Below are 19,068 nucleotides of genomic sequence, written 5' to 3'. Positions count from 1 at the left end.
GTACATTGTACATGGAGCAGCAACTTAGCTTGTCTCCCCACTCTTTTTGATTTTTTTTTTTTTTGGCTAGGTGTGCAGCACAGCAAAATGTTTGGAAAATGCAGCCAGTTTTTGCATAAATGGTTCCATGGTTTATGGTTATTGCTTTGTTTTAGTGAACGTTTCTATGCTTCTCCAAGACCTTTCCTCCATGCAGTTACATGAATTCAGAATGCTGTGCTTTGCATTTTAATTCCTGCAGAAAAAATATATAACCTGCATGTAATTGCTAAGAGAAAATCAACAGCAATGGGCCTACTGAGCTACTAAAAATATGAGGCTACTTAACATGATGTTCTTGGTAGCATGTTTTCTTACCTCTTGATAACATGTTAATAGTATTTAATAATGCCTTTTTTATAGTTGGGAGCATACTGTACTCTCTTCATAGTTAAACAAGAAAAAACATCCAAAGGTAGCTAGATATGTCTTACAGCCTATACCTATACTTCTGCCCGATCTTTCAAACCTTTTAGGTCTTGTTCCTAAGTGTATGCACCTGAAGAGAGATGCTGGTTTGTATTTCATAGCAACAGCCTTTAAAGAACAAAAAGAAAAACCCCCAAAACAGAAAAGAAAAATTTTGGGGTCTTTTTTTTAAGACTTGGAAGAAATGCTATTTGAACTCAGCAGGGCCGTTCATCACTGGTGGATTGTGCAGGGTTAGAGGTAGAGGTGTGAAGAGAGCAAAGGCCTCAAATAGCAGAGAAGGAAGATGTAAAAAAAAACAAACCAAAAAGTAATGCATTGTGGATCTTTCTTTGCGGTATCAGTTGTGCTGTTTGTTGCCAAAACTGATTTATGTGGTGGTTTTTTTGTCTTCTGAAACAGATGGACATGCACTTCTTCCAGCAGCAGTCCCCAGTACAATATATGTGAGCAGATGATCCAGATCAGAGAAGACCACATGCGTTTTATATCAGAACTGGCTCGTTACAGCAACAGTGAGGTGTGTGGGTTTACAGCTACGTGTGCATATTTCACATCACTCACTGGAAGTTATTGTTGAATATCTGAAGAGCAGGAAAACATGCTAGGAAAATGACAAAACTTGATCACCTGAACCAGGAGCTGGCTGCAGGGCTAATATCCATTCTCTACATTAAATTTGCACTATTTAAATTTAAAGTGATAATGACACATCATACCAAGTGCAATCTCCTTCTGTCTCTTTCCCTCTATAGTTCTAGGATAAATACCCTAAAACTTTTGCTATGTCTTTTTTAGAATATACTGTCTAGCCCTTACTCCAAACAGGTGCTTGTAACAATTTAAATGAAACTAAAAGTTTAGGGATTAGTAAAGGAAAACTGAAGTCCACATATATATAATCTAATTGTATATATAATCTATATAGAACATATAACTATGTGTATTGTATATAATTGATGTCTTGAGTTCATCTGCAGTAGTATTTTGGTCACTGGGGATACCAGTGATTTCCATCTCTTGACCAAAATCTGTGAAGTTTAGCTACGTAAATCTCTGGAAGCAAAAGCTGATATTAATGCAGATGTTGGTATATGTGATGTTATTTTAATGCTTAAAAGAAACCTAGGTGGAAATTTGGCTGTTGATACTGGATACAGCATGTTCTGATGTGGGTTTGTTGGGCTTTTTTCTGTTTAATAACATTCTAGGTGGTGACTGGGTCTGGTCGGCAGGAAGCTCAAAAAACGGATGCGGAGTATCGGAAACTCTTTGATCTCTCTCTCCAAGGCCTGCAGCTTCTCTCTCAGTGGAGTGCACATGTCATGGAAGTGGTATGTTATCTGGAAATATAACCAGATGACAAAGAGGTGACTTGGTGAGGTTAGACAGAATAAAACAGCTTTTCTTTATTGGAATGAAAAATTCATGTTGTGTTTTTACAGAATCACATAATATTCTGAGTGGTAAGGACCCACAAGAATCTTGTTCCCTTAATTCCCCTCTTCCTTCACTACTTTTCTCCTTCTGCTCCAAACTCCACTCTTAGAGGAAGGCACATGAAGTTCTCAGAGTTTAGGAGTAATATTGCTACTTGGAAGATCCAGTAGCTTGTACAATCTCATATAGTACATTCAACTTGTTATATTCAAAGGATAGGCTGTCACCTGTGAACCTTCAGCAGGCGTTTTAATGTTGCTCTTGATATGTACATTTTGTAGACTAAGACTTCATCATTTTCTTCTAAACATTGTTTAAAATTATATTGTGAGAACTATCCACACTGACAGGCAGTCACCCAGGAGGTGGTAGAATGGCTCCAACTGGCTATGTTTAGACATCACCACTTAGTAAATTGAAGCATGTACAGTCTTAAAACACAAAAATGGATGGAAAGGCTCCCATTGGCTTTAGATTAGGCTTTTAGTCAGAAGGAAAGTAAATGCAGGGAAAGGAAAATTTGAGAGGAGATGAAGGAGGGGAAATAAAGAACCTGCAGAGTTATTTCTCTATATTGTAATAGTTTATTTTAAAAACAGATACCAGTTAGAAAAGTGACTGGTTTTTTTGTTTTTTTTTTTTTTTCCAATAAGAAACTGCTTAAGGCAGAAATTGAAGAGGAAGATGCAGGAGTCCTTTTTATGCTGCAGACTTAGATAAAAGTTGCATGCCTTAGCTGCACCAAAATATGTGCTAGGAAGGGTTGAAACATGATTTACTATATGAGAGAAGCCAGACTTGCTCCACTTCTGCCTCTGATGTCTCAGGGGGCATCAAGTAATTTGCACTATGTGAATTTATGCAGTGCAGTCACAGTGGGCATAGCTAGAGACCCAGTTTTCTTTCTCTTCTGTATTTTTAACTGCCTCTTTTAAAAGATAGTAGGACTCATGCTTTTTCCTGTATTATTCTATTCCTATTTAAATCAACAGTGTATTTTATGTTGAAAATTTTGTTCTCCTTTTCTCCTCTTAAGAGAGGTTGCTGTCACCTATTCCTGACCTCTGCAACTCCCAGACTTGCTCCCTTTATTTCTGTCATCAAAAATTGCTGCATCCAGGGTCTCTTCAAAGTGACAATCTTCCTATTTTATCACTGAAGAAAGTCTCTCATTCTTAGCTCTGTTTTTATTCCCCTCATTCCAGAACAGACTTTCTCCGAGCATCACAGGAGGGTTTTTTTGAGTATTCTTTCTACTTTTCTTTGTCTTTCTAATTTGTATGGATTCCCATAAGCACTTCTTATGTAAATTCAAATTTGTGTTCACCTTCTTCCTATCCTCCTACTGAGAATTCATTCTGATATGGAGTATCCTAATTATTTATCTGTCTTCACATTCACTCAGTATCCATGAACCTAGTTACATGCATCATATTCAGATAAAAAGTTTCAGCTTATGTTTGTTGTCCATCTTAACTTAATGCCTCCCAAAATGCTTCATCTTTGTTTAATCATTTCCTCAGTGTCCTCTTTTCAGCACTTAGGTTGCAGGGTGTGATGGTCTCTTTTGCCATAGGTAAATTGGTACTATTAATCCTTTATAGTATGCAAATTTATATTACTGCGTAATCTAACACTTATGCAAAGATGATGTCAACCAGATTTTACTATTCCCTGAACTCAAACTGTGAAAAATTGTATTTAAATGTGACTAGGATTTTACACTTCATGTACCCCAATGGATATTAGACCAGCCTAACAATGCTCAGGGATATTTTGGACTGTGTTTGCAGTAACTGAAAAGGCAGTATTTAAGAGAAATGCATGCTGTGCAGATCATATTGTCCCAGATAATACTGGTATTTCCACACATTTCAGTCTATTAAGCTTAAAACCCCCCCCCCCCCAAAAAAAAAACCCTGTAGTTTTCTAGTTGTTTTTTGAAATCCAAGTGTGACTATTTGGCCAAGTAGGAAGCTACTCTGTGTGTAGGTGTGATGGATTTCTTTTTTTTCTTATGCTCTGAGGTGTTTCTGTGTTTCTTGTGCTTGAAACAGAAAAGAAACTTCTGCCTATGCCAACATTTGCTCAGAAAAAAATACCCTGAAGTGCATTACCTGATGAGTTTGAATTGCATTTTTTAAGCTAATATAGAATCACTGGTTTTCAGGAAAATTGTTTAGGGAAATTATTGTTTTGTACTTCTGCTAGATAGTAGTTTCAGAATTTATGCAGAGTTTGATACTGTTTTTCAGATATTCATGAAAACATTACAGTATTTCTCAAAGCATGTTATTTGTGTCCAGCTGGCTTTTTTGTATTTCTCAGGCATTTTTAAAAATTTTTTGTTCCACCATCTTTTTTTTCTCCCCCTTCTGCTCTGCAAACTGCAGTATTCATGGAAGCTGGTACACCCAACTGACAAATACTCTAATAAAGATTGTCCTGACAATGCAGAAGAGTATGAAAGAGCAACAAGATACAATTATACTAGTGAGGAGAAGTTTGCTTTGGTTGAGGTAAGATAAATGTCTTTTTTTTTAGGGATTTTCCAAAGATTAATTCTATACAAAGGAGAACATTCTCTCTAAGCATTTTCTTTACCCAGTGCAAAAAGACAGCCTGCCCTGTGCTGACTCTGAAACACCATGTGTTCCTCCATTCAATATATACGAGCACAGCAAAACTATCCTTTATCTTTTGTAACTTAATTCCTTTTTTCTAATTTTCTGTATTTAAAAAAGGGATTTTTGAACAATTTAAAAAAAATAAGAAAAATACAGTTGTTTGGGTTTTTTTTTTTGCAGGTGATTGCCATGATCAAAGGTCTTCAGGTGCTGATGGGACGGATGGAAAGTGTTTTCAATCATGCCATTCGTCATACTATTTATGCAGCTCTTCAGGACTTTGCCCAGGTCACACTTAGGGAGCCGTTAAGACAAGCCATTAAAAAGAAGAAAAATGTCATTCAGAGGTAGCATTCTTGTTTTCATCTCCTATATTCTCCTTCTATATTCTTTCCCCCAAGCCTTAGTAAATTTGTTGCAGAATTGCACAGCTGTTAAATTCTACCTGTTTAATCTGTATCCCCCTACTAGTCTGTTTGGCATTTGTAATTAGCTCGGTTGGATACATATTGAAAGTTGAAGAAGCCTGAAGTTAAAAATGAATGGCTGCCAGCATGGCTAAAATAAGCATCCAGGCTGTCTTGAGCCTCTTAGGACTACTTCTGAAAGTCTTGTGTTCCCTGTTGTTTCTTTTTATTTTAAAATATGAATATAGTGATTCTGAAAGCAAGATTAGTGTTTTTATTTTGAAGAAAGGTTTCACTGTCCACTTTATAATTCCAGTGTTTCCTCTCCTTGTGTCTCATGTTTATCCCACTCGATCTATTCCCTGCCTCTCTTAGCATTCTGCCTCGTTTCTCAGCTTCTGCTGCTTTTGCCTTACACCTCTCTTCCAGTGCTCCATCTGCCAACACTGATTGGTGACATTTCCCAGTCTTATTTTTTTGTCCCTAATTGTTTCCTCTGAGAGTGGTGAGACACTGGAACAAGTTGTCCAGTGAAGTTGTGGATGGCCCATCCCAGGAAGTGTTCAAGGCCAGGTTGGATGGGTGTCTGAGCAACCTGATCTAGTGGAAGGTGTCTCTGCCCATGGCATGGAGGTTGGAATTAGATGGTCTTTAAGGGCTCTGGACTATCCCTTTTTTGATAAACAGCATGGAGGGATTATTTTGTGGATGTGTCATTCTTGAAGTTGTTAGTGAAATCGTTTGTTATTGCTTTGAGTTACCTTGAGCTCCTAAACTTGTTGCAAACTTTCTGTGCTTGTGGAAGAGTGATTAAAAAAAGTAAAGTGTTCCCATCAGCGCACTTGGATGCACACTGGTCTAAAGTCGTGTGAATTGTGTTCAGTGTTTTGCAGGCCATAAGGAAGACAGTCTGTGACTGGGAAGCGGGTCATGAGCCATTCAATGACCCAGCTCTTAGGGGAGAGAAGGACCCCAAAAGTGGTTTTGACATCAAAGTCCCGAGACGTGCAGTGGGACCCTCCAGCACTCAGGTATTTTCCTGTCTGGTGGTTGTGATATCCGTCAACAATTATTGCATGAGATGTTTTCTCTCTGTCCTGAACTATTTTAAAATTACAGGTTTTACTGTGCTTTTTATAAATGCTAAAAATCTACTCTGATTTATATTTACAAAATTATATATCCATGATCCTCTGGTTTACTGTAATTTTCTGCTCTGATGCATGATTTTTCCAAGTGTTCAATTTCTTTGATTTGATTTCCTGGGAAAAAATATTTTCTCATTGAGCTCCTAGTGTTTTTTAAATAATATTTTTTAACTACTGGAATTATTTATTGACTGACTGCCATCTCTGCTATGGCTGATGAACTTTTTTTCTTTAAATCCTATTATTCAGTAGATGTCTAGTAGTTTTAAAATATGTTTAAAATATAAATGAATGCCTCGAAAATATGGGAGAGTATTCGACTTCTGACAAGATCTCTCTTAGTGTTCAGTAATGAATGATAAAGCTGGTCCCTAAAATCTATCTAGTCTGCTGCTGCCGCTAAAACAAGAGGTATTTCAAGTGTTATCTATGGTAGTCATTGAAATCCCATACTAGATGCTTGTTCTTGTTACCTCTATATAATTCTCTTTTTTGGTTTATTTATGGATTTGTTTGGAAAGTGTATGGTCTGATATTCAGAGCTCATCTGAGAAAGTGAGCACTTTGGGTGACAAATTAAAGGCAACTGTGGTTTGTGCAGACAATCTTTTAATACCTAAAATCTGTGGGAAGGAGAGCATGTATGGAGAATAATCTTGGGTAATAAAAAGTTGCTTAATTTGTGATAAGATGGGTTTAATGAAGATTTTGTTTTGATAATTGGAAAAAATTGTTTTGATTTCTAATTTCCTGGGGAAAAAAAGAGTTAAATATTACCACCAGTGTGCTTTCTGGTGCTTTAAGGGCTTTGCTTCACCTGCTGCAATAGACTGCTTAGAGTGTGTGGTTCTATCTGCTTTTTCTGCTCTTGGGCTGGCACACTTGTCTGTTTTGGCTGACAGGAGGAAGAGAGGTCAAATATATTGATTTTTAGATAGGTTTTTTTCTCTTTTTCATGCAGTTCTAAAATGGTTGTGTATGAATTGGTAATTGGTAATAACTGGAAATCTTTGTGAAATCATTTGATAAGATGATGGCTCTCTGAGCGTCCTCTGAAGTGAACGGGAATTTTTCCCTTTGCTCGAGGGAGCACCATATTGCAGTGATTATTCTGAACAACCTTTCTGTATGACCTCCTCTGCATGCTTACTGTGCTGTTTTTCATTATTAACAAACTAACAGGTTTTCTCTGCTTCTGTTTCCCCTTCCTTATTTACCCATGTGTTTTTATTAACGGATTCTCTTTCCCCTGCCTGCCCTCTGTTGGTTTTTAGCTCTTCATGGTTCGCACTATGACAGAGTCCTTAAACTCTGCTGAGCTGTTGAAGCAGCTCAAGTCTCTGGGATTGGAAAAGCTATTGCATGTGACACACAAGTTTCTGAGGCAGTCCTACATCTATCCGCCTCTTTTAAACTTTGGTGGTAAGACATTACTTATTACTTTTACTTTTTGTGGTGAACTGTTCCACTGCAAATGGTCCTGCTGCTGAGTGTCAGTGGAGGTCCCCTTCGCATGGGTAGGCATTTGTGCTGGTGCATTAGGCTAGTGTTGCATCAGTTCCTCTTGCCTGAAAGGCTTTTATCCACACTGTGTCAGTTTTCAATTTGAAGTGGAGCAGTCGCTTACTGATAGTAATTCTCAGTGTTGCTCAACTAATGTACCATGTGTATTTTCCTTTTTTCCCCCCCCTTTCCACCGTAATTGTTTCCTTTAATGATACAGCTTTACATGGTGAGAACTATGTTAGAGTCCCTCATTGCTGACAAAAGTGGTTCCAAGAAAACCTTGAGAAGTAGCCTTGAGGGGCCCACCATATTGGACATAGAAAAATTCCATCGCGAGTCTTTCTTCTACACTCATTTGATAAATTTCAGTGGTAAGATACGTAGATGATCAGTGTCCAGCTTAGCATGTCCTAACACCTCTAACACGACCTGGAAAATGTTTCCGATTGCCTAAGTCAACTTACCTTTGGGTTGTTTATCAAAAGCCTTGGTCTGTCCAAACTTTTTCTGAGACATGGTATTTAGTATTGTGGTGGGGTTTTTATTTTTGACTTGTTATACGTTTGTTTATAATGTGTCAAATTTTGTATTGTTACTCCTTTTTCTATTTTCTTTATGTATGTATTTATTTAAATAAGGGACAGATAAGCCTATACACATGGAAATTTTTAAAAGGAAGTAGTTTTTGTGTTTCGGAAGGTTTTTGTTTTTGTTTCAAGTACAGAGGGAAAAATTCTCTGTTGTGGTAAATTTGATGTCATTTCACTACTCTTACTATTCAGTTAATTGTAATCGGAAACATGCTGTCCTAAAGAATTCACCTACTGACATTGAGTGTATCTAGTCTTTGTCATCACCATGCTGTGTTGTCTTTTATTTTTGTTTTGCTACTGGTCTCCTTTACCTTCAGAGAAGGGGGAGCCTGTTAATGTCAGTCATAATGCTACTGGGGAACAGCACTGCAAAAGGTCTTCAGAAGGTCTTAGTGTAAAAACTTCATTCCTGTTTTAGTTTTCAAGCCTTCTGCAAAAGAAGGATTGTGTCAAGTATTTGCTGCAGAGATGGGAAGCACACCTCTTTGCCCTTGACAGTGTCCTTAGGAACCTGTTGGTTTAATCCCTCCTTCATGTGTCTATCTGTCACTTCCTGCCCATCTAATCAACAGGAACATGTGGAGTGATTCAGTCCTCCATAGGCAGAGATGGTACTGGCGGATCCAGTGCAATTTTGTCTCCTTCGCCTGCTGCTTCCCAAGTTCAGTGTATGGCTTTCTCAGCCCCCAGCTGAGAAATTGAACTAGAAATCCCCCTTTACTGGTGTACATAGTTTTTTCTGTTTAACTGATAGTCTGGTCCACTTCCACTCTTTTTTTTCTGTAATAAAGCACCATTTTGGGGGCCAATGTGGAGCTCAAAACTCTTTTAAAAAGTCATAGGCTTTATGTTCTGAATTTGGTTTACATATTTGGCCTCTGTATAGCTCTAGTGACTCACACCTGCTTTTTTTGTTTCACATTGCATCATCAGAATCGCAGTTGTATTGTGCCTGATGTATTTTTATAAGAAGTGTAATTCTCCCTTATTTACTCTGAAAGAAACCCTGCAGCAATGCTGTGATCTGTCCCAGCTGTGGTTCAGGGAATTCTTCTTAGAGCTGACCATGGGCAGAAGAATCCAGTTTCCCATTGAGATGTCCATGCCTTGGATTTTGACAGATCATATTTTGGAGACAAAAGAGGCATCGATGATGGAGTAAGACCCACTTGTGCTCTTCCACTGAATGTTTATTCTTAACGATTGCCATTCCTTATTATAATGTTACTACTTTCAGTGGTTTTAACAAGTGGCCATTGAGAAGGTATTCTACACGTTTGTAAAATTTTCCACTTACATTTTCCCATTTCCAGATTCTCTTAAGTTTTCTTCTTGAAGTAATTGAAATGCTGAACGTTTCATATAAGTATCATTGCACTAGCCACACATTTTGTTCCCTGAGTGAGTTCTCCTTACTTACCTTTCAAAGATATCAAATATAATGTATAGTGGTAAAAGCCTAGTTCCATTTTGATGGAAAGCTACATCTAGAAATCAAGTTTTAGACAGCAAAAACTTATCTACACCTTTTCTTGAATACTTTCTTAAAGGAAAAATTGTGATACTTTTTTTATATAAACTAAAAAAGAAAAATATCCTGTTTGCATGAACCACATGTAGATTGCAGTATTGACTGGCTTGCAACATCTTGACTACTCCATCCTAAAGAATCATAACTTTTATGCACGTGTAACTCTGGTTTTTTTATTCTTTTTCATACAGGTATGTTCTGTATTCTTTGGACCTTTATAATGACAGTGCTCATTATGCACTTACTAAATTTAAGAAGCAGTTCCTCTATGATGAAATTGAGGCAGAGGTAAAGTAACCTTACCTACTAGACAAAAGTAACCTGTACCTGAATGTGAAAATGATGGTAAAGGCGGAGATCTATTTAAGAGATTCAGTTGGAGATAACAAAAAACCTGAGAAAACCGACCAGAAGATGGGTAACTGGTTGGATGATATGTTGTGAGAAAACTGCAGACCTGTGCAAAGTGCCTCACATTAATGCCGAAAGCTGAATGTCATATTCTCTTGTACTGGGAAATTTGGATGTATTAACTTTCTTGATTCTGTTTGATAAACAGTGGGAGGTCTTGGATAAGCTCCCTTCTTTTAATTTTAAGTACCTCTAAATGCACATTTTTTTCCCCTCAAGGTAAACTTATGTTTTGACCAATTCGTCTACAAGCTGGCAGACCAGATATTTGCATACTACAAGGCAATGGCTGGCAGGTAGCTATTCCAGAAATGAGAACTTTTCTTCACACGTTTCGGCTCTGCTTTGCTGTTTAGTGTACTTTAAGCATTTTCTTCCTTTCTCAATAGCCTGCTTCTGGATAAGCGATTGCGTTCAGAATGCAAGAGTCAGGGAGCAACCATTCAGCTGCTGCAGTCCAACCGCTACGAGACACTGCTGAAACAGAGACATGTTCAAGTGAGTTAACTCCTACTATTTGTACTGGAGTTGCTTGGCACTTTTCCAATGGTGTTGATTTATGTAGGTAAACCAAATTCATTATGTGCTTTATGTTCTGTCATCTGAGTGGCATAACTGAACATTTGAGATCTGCTTTTTTGTCATATGAAGGAGTAAGTTAAGAAAAAAAAAACCGTAAAAGATCCTGTTTTAATGCAGATGTCTGTTGCAGTTAAGCAAACACAAGCCAAATAGGAATGTCACAGGTGGTAGCATTGTCTTCCTAGTAATGTCTTTCACCGGTTTTCAATATGTTGTTGGCACAATGTCATGGAAGCATAAAATGCGGATATAAATACTTAAGTGTAAATGCAACATGTAATTTTGCTGCCTTTTGTGAGAGTTGGGATGTAAATTTTAGTACTTCATTTGTTCACGAGTTTATAAATTTTGTCCATCTGCTTTGTTTCAATGTGTTTTGTAATGCAAGTTCACAACATGAGAGTCTGTTAATCTGTAGAGTCTCACAGTCCTTGCAGAGTTTGTCTCATAGTCTGACTTTCAGTTGAAAACTTCACAGCATGTTTTTCTTTAGCTTCTTGGTAGATCGATCGACCTGAATCGACTGATCACTCAGCGCATTTCAGCAGCCATGTACAGGTCAATGGAACTGGCAATTGGCAGATTTGAAAGTGAGGATTTGACTTCTATAGTGGTAAGTGTCGTGTTGCAGTTTTGCCAGCTCACTGACACGTCAGTTGTGGTCTAGGTGCTAGTTTTGTTTTGTTTTAATGTAATTGATTTTAATTAAATGTTTATTTCTTTTATTTGCATTGAGAATCATAAATATTGAGTGCTTTTTAAAATATTTTTTTCTTCATTATGGATTGGTATTTGTATTTTAATGGCAGAAGCATTAGGACTTCTGGCTTTTGCTGGAAATCCTCTAAGTGTACACTAAGCAAATAGCTGGACAGTCGCTCCTGAAATAAGAAGAGGCTGAATGACAAACAGGCAAATTTGTTTATCCTAAACCTTAATTACATATATATAAATGGGAAATAATTTAAGCAGTGTCATTAGAAGAATAACAAAACTCTTCATTCTGATGTTTTGTTTTCATTGTCCTATAAGTGTGAGATCATACAATGCAATGGTTGAGGTTTGTCTGGTTTACTAAGTCTAGGTCAACAAAACCTCTTGCCAGAGAAGCAGCTTGGTCATACAAAAGGCATTTTCTTAGTTACCTCCATCTATGTCATAAATTATACTGGCAAACACTCTGTTACCATTGTAGTATGTGTATTGTGGACTTCATTAATTCTGATGTGCCATGATTTTTATCTCACCATGCCTTACCCTGCATCTGTGTTCAAACAGTGCTTTGGCCTGAGCTGATGCAGTCCTCTGAAGCGTGCTGCTGTACATGGGACTGTGCAAGTCTCAGTCCTGTTGAGATAGAGAATTTTGTTCTTTCCTTGCCCAGAAAAAAACCCAAACCTACTGCAACTGAGGACCCTAGCAGTAAAGTATAGAGGAGAAGTATACTAGGAACCATGAGGAAACAAAGAAAACAGCGTTCTTCTGATTTAAACTTCTGTAAACACTCACTTCTGTTCATGCTTGTAGATAAATTGCAAATCAAAACAGAACAGCCTTGTGCCTGGTAGAATCAAAATTAGTTTATTTATCCAGGCAGCTTGGTTTTGTAGCATGACAAAAATAATTTCTTTGTGGAAGAACGAGATCTGACTTGTGCCTGGGGAAGAAGAGCATCTGTGCAATATTAAGGTGTCTTTTTGAGTTAGTTTCCTGATTAAAATGCTAAAAAACAAATTTTATTTCCAGACGGCATGAATTTGACAAGTAAATATGCAGTCAGCAAGAAATGTATCAGGCACATTCAGTTCTGCTGCAATGAAAAATAAGTTAGAAGTTACACAAGGAAGTTTACAGTTGGTCATTCTGTAATAAGTTTTTTACCAGTGACATCTTGTCATGGAGTTAACTACCTTGATTTAATTTCATTCTTTACTGAAGAGAAATCAAATAGTGAGGCCATAGAGCTTCTTGACTTTTCAGTGCTTGGTTTTATAACCTTTGAATTATTGAAATGTAGTTTTTCTTCTTTATGTGCAGAATTTTCTTAGTGGCTAGGTGAACAGAAACTGTTGATGATGTGTTTCTTAGGTCACAGGTTCTCATTCTTTGAGTTAGAAAGTGACAAAACTAAGGTGTTGTCCCTTCACCATGCTCCTCTTTTGTTTTTCTTTTTTTTTTTCTTTCTTTCTTTTTTTTGGGGGGGGAAATGTGTTTTGTTTTTTTTATTTGTTTGTTTGATGCAAAATAATTTCCACTGAAAACTGCTTGGTTTCCTCAGTGAGAAACTGATACTATTAACTTAAGTAATCTATAATTTCTACTGTTTTTCAAATTAAATAAATTGATTTAAGGTATTTACAAGACTGAGTTATTTTTTCCCCTCAAATTGGACTTAATACTGTAATAACAATCATAATGGTTTTTTTTCCTTGAAGTAGCTGTTATTCACATGTTTAAAAATCCTTTGAAATATGGAGCACTTAAATGAGAGAACAATGTATGGGAAGATGACCAGTAGTTTGATACACAGCTAAACAAAACCACTGGACATTTCTTCAATAGGTCATTGTACAACAATCTTTAAAAACAGTGCTTGGATTTTTTGGAAGAAGAGGTGGTGTTCTTTCTGTTTGGTGTTTGCAGTGTCTGATGTCAGATATGGGGTTAGTTTAATTTAAAGAAAGTGTCAGAAATTATACTAGGAATTTCTTATCAAGAGGGAAAGCATTATGAAAGGCAGTGCTTATACATAGTTATGTAGCCTGCAACTAGTGATTCTGTGGATATCTTCACACCATTTGTAAATATCTGATCTGGTCTTTCATTGCATCTTAGTAACCTCCTTCACTGGAGTAAACGATGAGAAGGATTTGTGGTAAATGTGATGTTATTCCTACCAGTAGCACTACAACAGCTAATTTACCAGTTACCCTACTTAGCAGAAATTACTTTCTGTATTTCCTACTTCATAAGGTATCACAAAAATGCTTTTGGCTTGTGTCTGACCCCATTTAAATGTTGGAGTTTTAACTTTTGCTCAGTGGAGGAAGAGTTGGCACAGATCTGTATATGAGACACATCTGCAGCGTGGATGATTTTGTTGAATAATCTGAAGTTCTCTGAGGGCTTTGGTGTTTTTTGGTTACGAAACAGTCCTAAGAGCATTGTTTCTTTCCAGCTGTTATTGTTAAAGTAAGAGACTAGGAAAGAGTTGTTCGTTTTGACTTCTTTCTAATCTTCTGTTTGGTCAAGGTTATTGATATACTTTGTGCAGTTTCTCCACTTTACTAAATGCGTCACTCTCTGTCCTCCTGTTTTTTTGTAGGAGCTGGATGGATTGATAGAGATAAACAAAATGACTCACAAGCTTCTGAGTAGATATATGACCTTGGACAGCTTTGATGCCATGTTCAGAGAAGCCAATCACAATGTTTCAGCCCCTTATGGGAGAATCACTCTTCATGTCTTTTGGGAACTCAATTATGATTTCCTGCCAAACTACTGCTACAATGGATCCACTAACAGGTTAGCAAGGCAGCTTTTTTGTTTGCAGCTGTTATTCTACCATCCTCCTGCAACGTCCTTCTTAGCAAGTGCTGACAAGTCCATCTCCATTCATTTAGTATTTTCCATTTCAAATGAAGTGACATGAGTCATTTTACTCATTACTGTTAAATGTATGACAGCCTCTTATTTGTCCACAGTAGAAGTCAAATGTAACCACAGCATCCAAATTCATCATTTTAATGACTTAGTTATGATATGCTGAAAACTAAAGTATGTCCAAAACCACTGCGAAGTGCGTATCAGGAAGATATTTTGGTAAACGTGATCTTCAACTGTGAGACAATGGAAATAAAATTATATTCCTGGTTCTGTGTTAATGTGAAGAAAAGGATTGCTTACTGGAGAACGGAAGAGTTCAGTGTTCACTGCAACTACAGTTGCAGCCTTGAGTGAGTAATGGAAATAGGAAGAGGAAGGTGGGATCTAAGGTTTGAATGAGGGGGAAGGTGCAATGTTAAAGATTTTTTCATTTATGGGCTTCCTGCTTGTGTGCTGTTTTTAGGATCTGTGTTGCTTTTAGTCTTTACTCAGGTTTTAGTTAAAGCCTCGTGAAGTGACAGTAAAGTGATATTGAATATTGAGATGTAGGAAGAGGAGGAAGCCTGTTCTCATCTTTCACTGTCTCCTTCAAAAGCTTTTCCTGTCTGACATGTTCTGTGGTGGTTATGTTGTATTTTAGATCCAAGATTCTGTCTGCAAAGAAAAAAAAAAGAGGAGTGTTTTTTTTGTGGCTAACTTCTGTTAAGTGAATCTGTTTGCATAGGGAAGTTGAATATATTTCCGAGGGAGCTGCTGTGCAGTTGATGTATCTGGAGATCAATATTGGAATATTCAGTGCGCTGCATTAAGAATCATATAAGGATAATATTAAAAGAAAATGCTGATGAAATGCTGCTGCTTTACCTGTCAGATTCATTGAAAGATATTTGATAGGTCCTATGTGTTTAGTCTGTGTCCTAGGTTTAGTCTGTGTTCATCCTGGCTGTAAGGACTGACGTACTGCAGACCACAGCGCTTGGAAAGCCAAAGTGAAGTGCCAAAGGACACCAGCAGAGTCTTGTAGTTGCTTGTCTGTTTAAAAACTCTACACAAGAATTGAGTTAAGCTGATCCTCAAGCTTGTTGGGTAATTAATTCAGGGTAATTAATTTAAGAGATGATAAAGGGAGCCAGATCTTAGGCAATCTGTGTACTGTGTTGTCTGATTTCATCGCAAAATTGCTTTGATTTCGGTCAAAAGCAGCAGTGTGGAGAGAATTAATGTGTGTGTTGCACGTGCTATACGGTGCCCTTTGATATTTTTGGTGAGAGAGGGAACAGAAAGTTTTTAGTGGTTTTATAGTTCTTAAGCACGTTCATGATGTCTGTTGGTGCCTTACTGTTAGTATGAATTTTCAATTGGTGAGCTCTCTGCATTGAACTGTACAGGTTATTGTGTGTAAATACAGGAGGATACAGTGAGGAGCTGTGTGAGAGCTGCTGGTCTAATTCTTGACTCCTGATACGTAATGTCTTTTATGAGGGCTACATGTAAACAAGGGAAGAAAAGTAATAATGAAAGGTTGGAAGAAAGAGAAATAATCATGATGAAAAGCAGAGAGGTTATTGGGTGGTGTGAGGGGTTGGAGACAGAGTTCCCAGGAAATGTGTAATACCTATGGCTTGCCTTATATTAATTTGTCTGCAGCTTCAGTGTAAGGGTCCTTCTTTTAAAGTTGGTGGTTTTTTGTATCCAGTACCTTTTGAAGCTCTTTTCCCAAGAATGCTGGAATGTTACAATTTCAGATATCTGTAGAAGAGTTCAAGCATTTAGAAACCTGCATATTAGTTAAAAGCTAAGGCTTTTCATGCGGAAGTGCTGAAACATGTTGCATGTTTAATTATTTGGGACTTAGGAATTCTTTTATATCTGATAACGTACTGAGATTAAGCAGTGAGGCTGCTATTAAAAGATTTAATAATTTAGTAATTGCAGTTGCCATTTATCTGAAATTTAGTCTTATTAATGCTGGCCAGCTGTACAGCTGTGGCCAGATTCAGGGACAGCAGTTTGTGGAGAAGCAGTGGGGAGATGAGTGAGGGGGCCTCTGTGGATGGGCCTTAGCGGTAAAATTCAAGGGTTTTTTCAATCCAGCAGTTGATGATCATGAAAGAAAGATAACAAACCTTGGGATAATGCACAAACATATGAATTGCAGGTTCAGTGCCATGGTCAAAGGCAGGTGAGGTCAAAACTGTGTCTAGTCCAGTGTCCTGCTGCTGTTAGCAGCCACAAAGGGGCCAAGTGTGAAAACAAGGGAGGCTTAAGGTGATTTTTCTTCCCAGGAAACATGCCAGCCTCTAGCAGTGATTAGGTGTTTCTGTAAAATAAAAATGTTGGGATGTTAGTGTATTTCTGGCCCTTTACAGGTATAATTTTTTCCCCCCATTGCTTTGTCCTGTCCTTTTTATAAAGCTACGTGAGATTTTGGCACTCATGATGTGCTGCAGTGAAGCTGTGTGCTGCAAATCTCTCTTCTTGTTTGCTCTCATGTTGACCCTCAGTCACATGTCTTCCCAAGCCAGAGGTCTTTCCACACCAGGAATCTTTGTCATGCTTATGTCTGCATTTGTACTTTTTCATTCCCCTGTAGCTCCCTTTGTGCAATTAGGAGGTCTAGCAGATTCAAATGACACAAAGACAACATACACATTTTTGTTCTTTGTTCCTTTTCCACTATCTGTAGTGTCCCTTTTCTTGCCTTATGTTCTTTACTAATTCTAAGCTTGTCTTTTCCTTCCATGACAGCTTGTTTTGTGTTAAGGACTAACAGAGGAGCAAGTGTGAGACAGTCTTATATTTATTTAAATAGAAGATTTTCTGTGCTTTCTTGACACAAATGATACAAGCTTTTGGACACAGTAGTCAGACTAGTAGCTCCATCTCCTCTCAACACATTACCCAAATCTGTGTTCTCTGGTATAAATTCACTTGTATAGCAGTCTTCCAAATGCAGTGTGACGTGTTTCTTCCAAGGATACAGATTTGTCACAGAATGAACAAAAAGACCAGCTTTTTATTTTTCACTCTTCCTGCCTGCCTGCCTCTCCCTGTTCCTTTTGCAAGCTCTCTGTCTCTCATGCTACTTTTGAGACTAGCATTCACAAGAGAACAGCTGTGTCTTCTTGTGTTGCATATACTCTGACAGTCACTCTTCAGAAAAATGTTCAGCCCTTTCAGACACTGCTGGGGCAAACCTGAAAAGAAGCACTGACAGTGAAAATTACCTAGTTTCTGCTATGAAGAGCCAAATGGTGCAGAGATACAGACTCATGCAAAGTTGAGGTGACTGTAGTCAACTACCTTTCCCAACCTAAGAAAGCAACCAAGCAAACAAAAAGTGTTTCTACCAAAAGGAAAAGTGATAGCAATGGATTGGTTGATATCTATTACTCTTTCACGTGGTGTTTTGCCTGCTGTTTCCTCTGTTGTCTCCATCTTGACATCTATGTTCAAGAAGGATGAGTTGGATCTAACATTCACTTAGAGAGAAGGTGTAGGGCTACTCTTAGATCTGGTAGATGGGACAAACTAACTTGAGAAGGCTGGAAGTTAAAAGTGTTCATACCAATTAGACAGGGGAGTGCAAAGGGACAGTTTCTGTAGAAGCAGGGAGGGAGGATAGTGATATCTTACTACTTCTGAGATGAAGCTCAGGAATTTTGTGAATAAGATTGTCTGACCTGGTGCCTGCAGTAGCAAGGCAGCAGGTTCATTGACCAAAAGTGGTCTCTTTCAGATATCTCCTTAAATATATTATGGTAATTAGAATCATAGAATCATTTAGATTAGTTTGTGAAGTGCTCACTATGAACTGCTTCCTGGCAGGTATCACACAAACACCAATATTAAATGATGTGATCCCTAAAATACTTACTTTAGAGGCTCATGTTTTCCTTTAGCAATCACTGTTGCAAAGCTTTGGTAAGCCAGAAGGCTTTTCATCTGCTTAATCTACTTGGACTGCTTACAGCCTGTACTGATTAAAATGGATAAATTGCTATGAGATCATCAACACTGATTAAAAATGAAAGTATGCTTGGAGTATGCTGAAACCTGCATCCAGTCAGTATCCAAGGGAAAGTATCCAAGGGGAAGTAAAAATTTACTTAGCTTTAGAATTGACACTCAAAGAGTTTCAGTCCTTCAAAGAGGTGTTTGAGGAGGAGCAGGAGGAAGCCAACCAGCAGAACGTCAGAAAGAAAACACATACACACACAGAGAAAAAGTTTGAGGAACAGTAGATGATGCTGAACTGTAAAGGTTTCTATGTAGCCCTTAGTTTTGAGGGAAGAAATTTCTAATACTTATCTGAATGATATACTGGGATTAGTCACATGCCTCCTAGAATGATGCAGTCTCTTTAGTCTGTTGTATCCTTAGCCTTAGACATTGCCTCTCCATTACATGTGACTGTATCTCTTACTGCTACTTCCTTACTCTTTTTCTTCCTCTCTTGACCTCTTTCACCCAAGAAAGTATAAAATGAGTGCTTGCTTCAAGTCTTCAAGACAGCTTTAAGACTGTTTTGCTACTGCTCTGAAGCATTAGAGTTGGAGAAACCCCCAAGAATGCAGAGGAACACTGGGAAACACACAAGAGTTACTTGTGCTTGTAGTAACTGGTTTGCTCCCAGACTCTTAATGACGTTGTCATTGAGATATATTCACAAAACCTTTTGAAAAGTTTAAGAATTACAGTTGCAACTTCAGAAGTTATGGGGTGCCCCCACTTATATTTTGAAATACT

The 19,068-nt window shown here is 37.8% G+C and overlaps 1 protein-coding gene across 3 annotated transcripts in view; it reads left to right on the top strand.

Moving 5' to 3' along the window:
- CYFIP1 (cytoplasmic FMR1 interacting protein 1) overlaps positions 1-19,068 on the top strand; it is a 56,960-nt gene that overhangs the window by 8,320 nt on the left and 29,572 nt on the right. The window contains exons 10-21 of one of the 3 annotated variants that reach the window (XM_018084188.2): positions 871-988; positions 1,680-1,802; positions 4,302-4,427; positions 4,716-4,882; positions 5,826-5,973; positions 7,814-7,967; positions 9,191-9,347; positions 9,912-10,008; positions 10,351-10,427; positions 10,521-10,629; positions 11,207-11,326; positions 14,039-14,238. In XM_018084188.2, the coding sequence (XP_017939677.2) occupies positions 871-988; positions 1,680-1,802; positions 4,302-4,427; positions 4,716-4,882; positions 5,826-5,973; positions 7,814-7,967; positions 9,191-9,347; positions 9,912-10,008; positions 10,351-10,427; positions 10,521-10,629; positions 11,207-11,326; positions 14,039-14,238 (1,596 nt within the window). Of the gene's footprint in view, positions 1-870; positions 989-1,679; positions 1,803-4,301; positions 4,428-4,715; positions 4,883-5,825; positions 5,974-7,364; positions 7,513-7,813; positions 7,968-9,190; positions 9,348-9,911; positions 10,009-10,350; positions 10,428-10,520; positions 10,630-11,206; positions 11,327-14,038; positions 14,239-19,068 lie in introns of those variants that run through there. The other 2 variants (XM_018084189.2, XM_018084190.2) reach the window with 2 other exon arrangements.

This window comes from Manacus vitellinus, unplaced genomic scaffold, assembly GCF_001715985.3.
Source record: "Manacus vitellinus isolate BGI_N305 unplaced genomic scaffold, ASM171598v3 scaffold_7_pilon, whole genome shotgun sequence".
Classification (NCBI taxonomy): Eukaryota; Metazoa; Chordata; class Aves; order Passeriformes; family Pipridae; genus Manacus; species Manacus vitellinus.
This window is presented reverse-complemented; position numbering and strand designations above follow the sequence as displayed.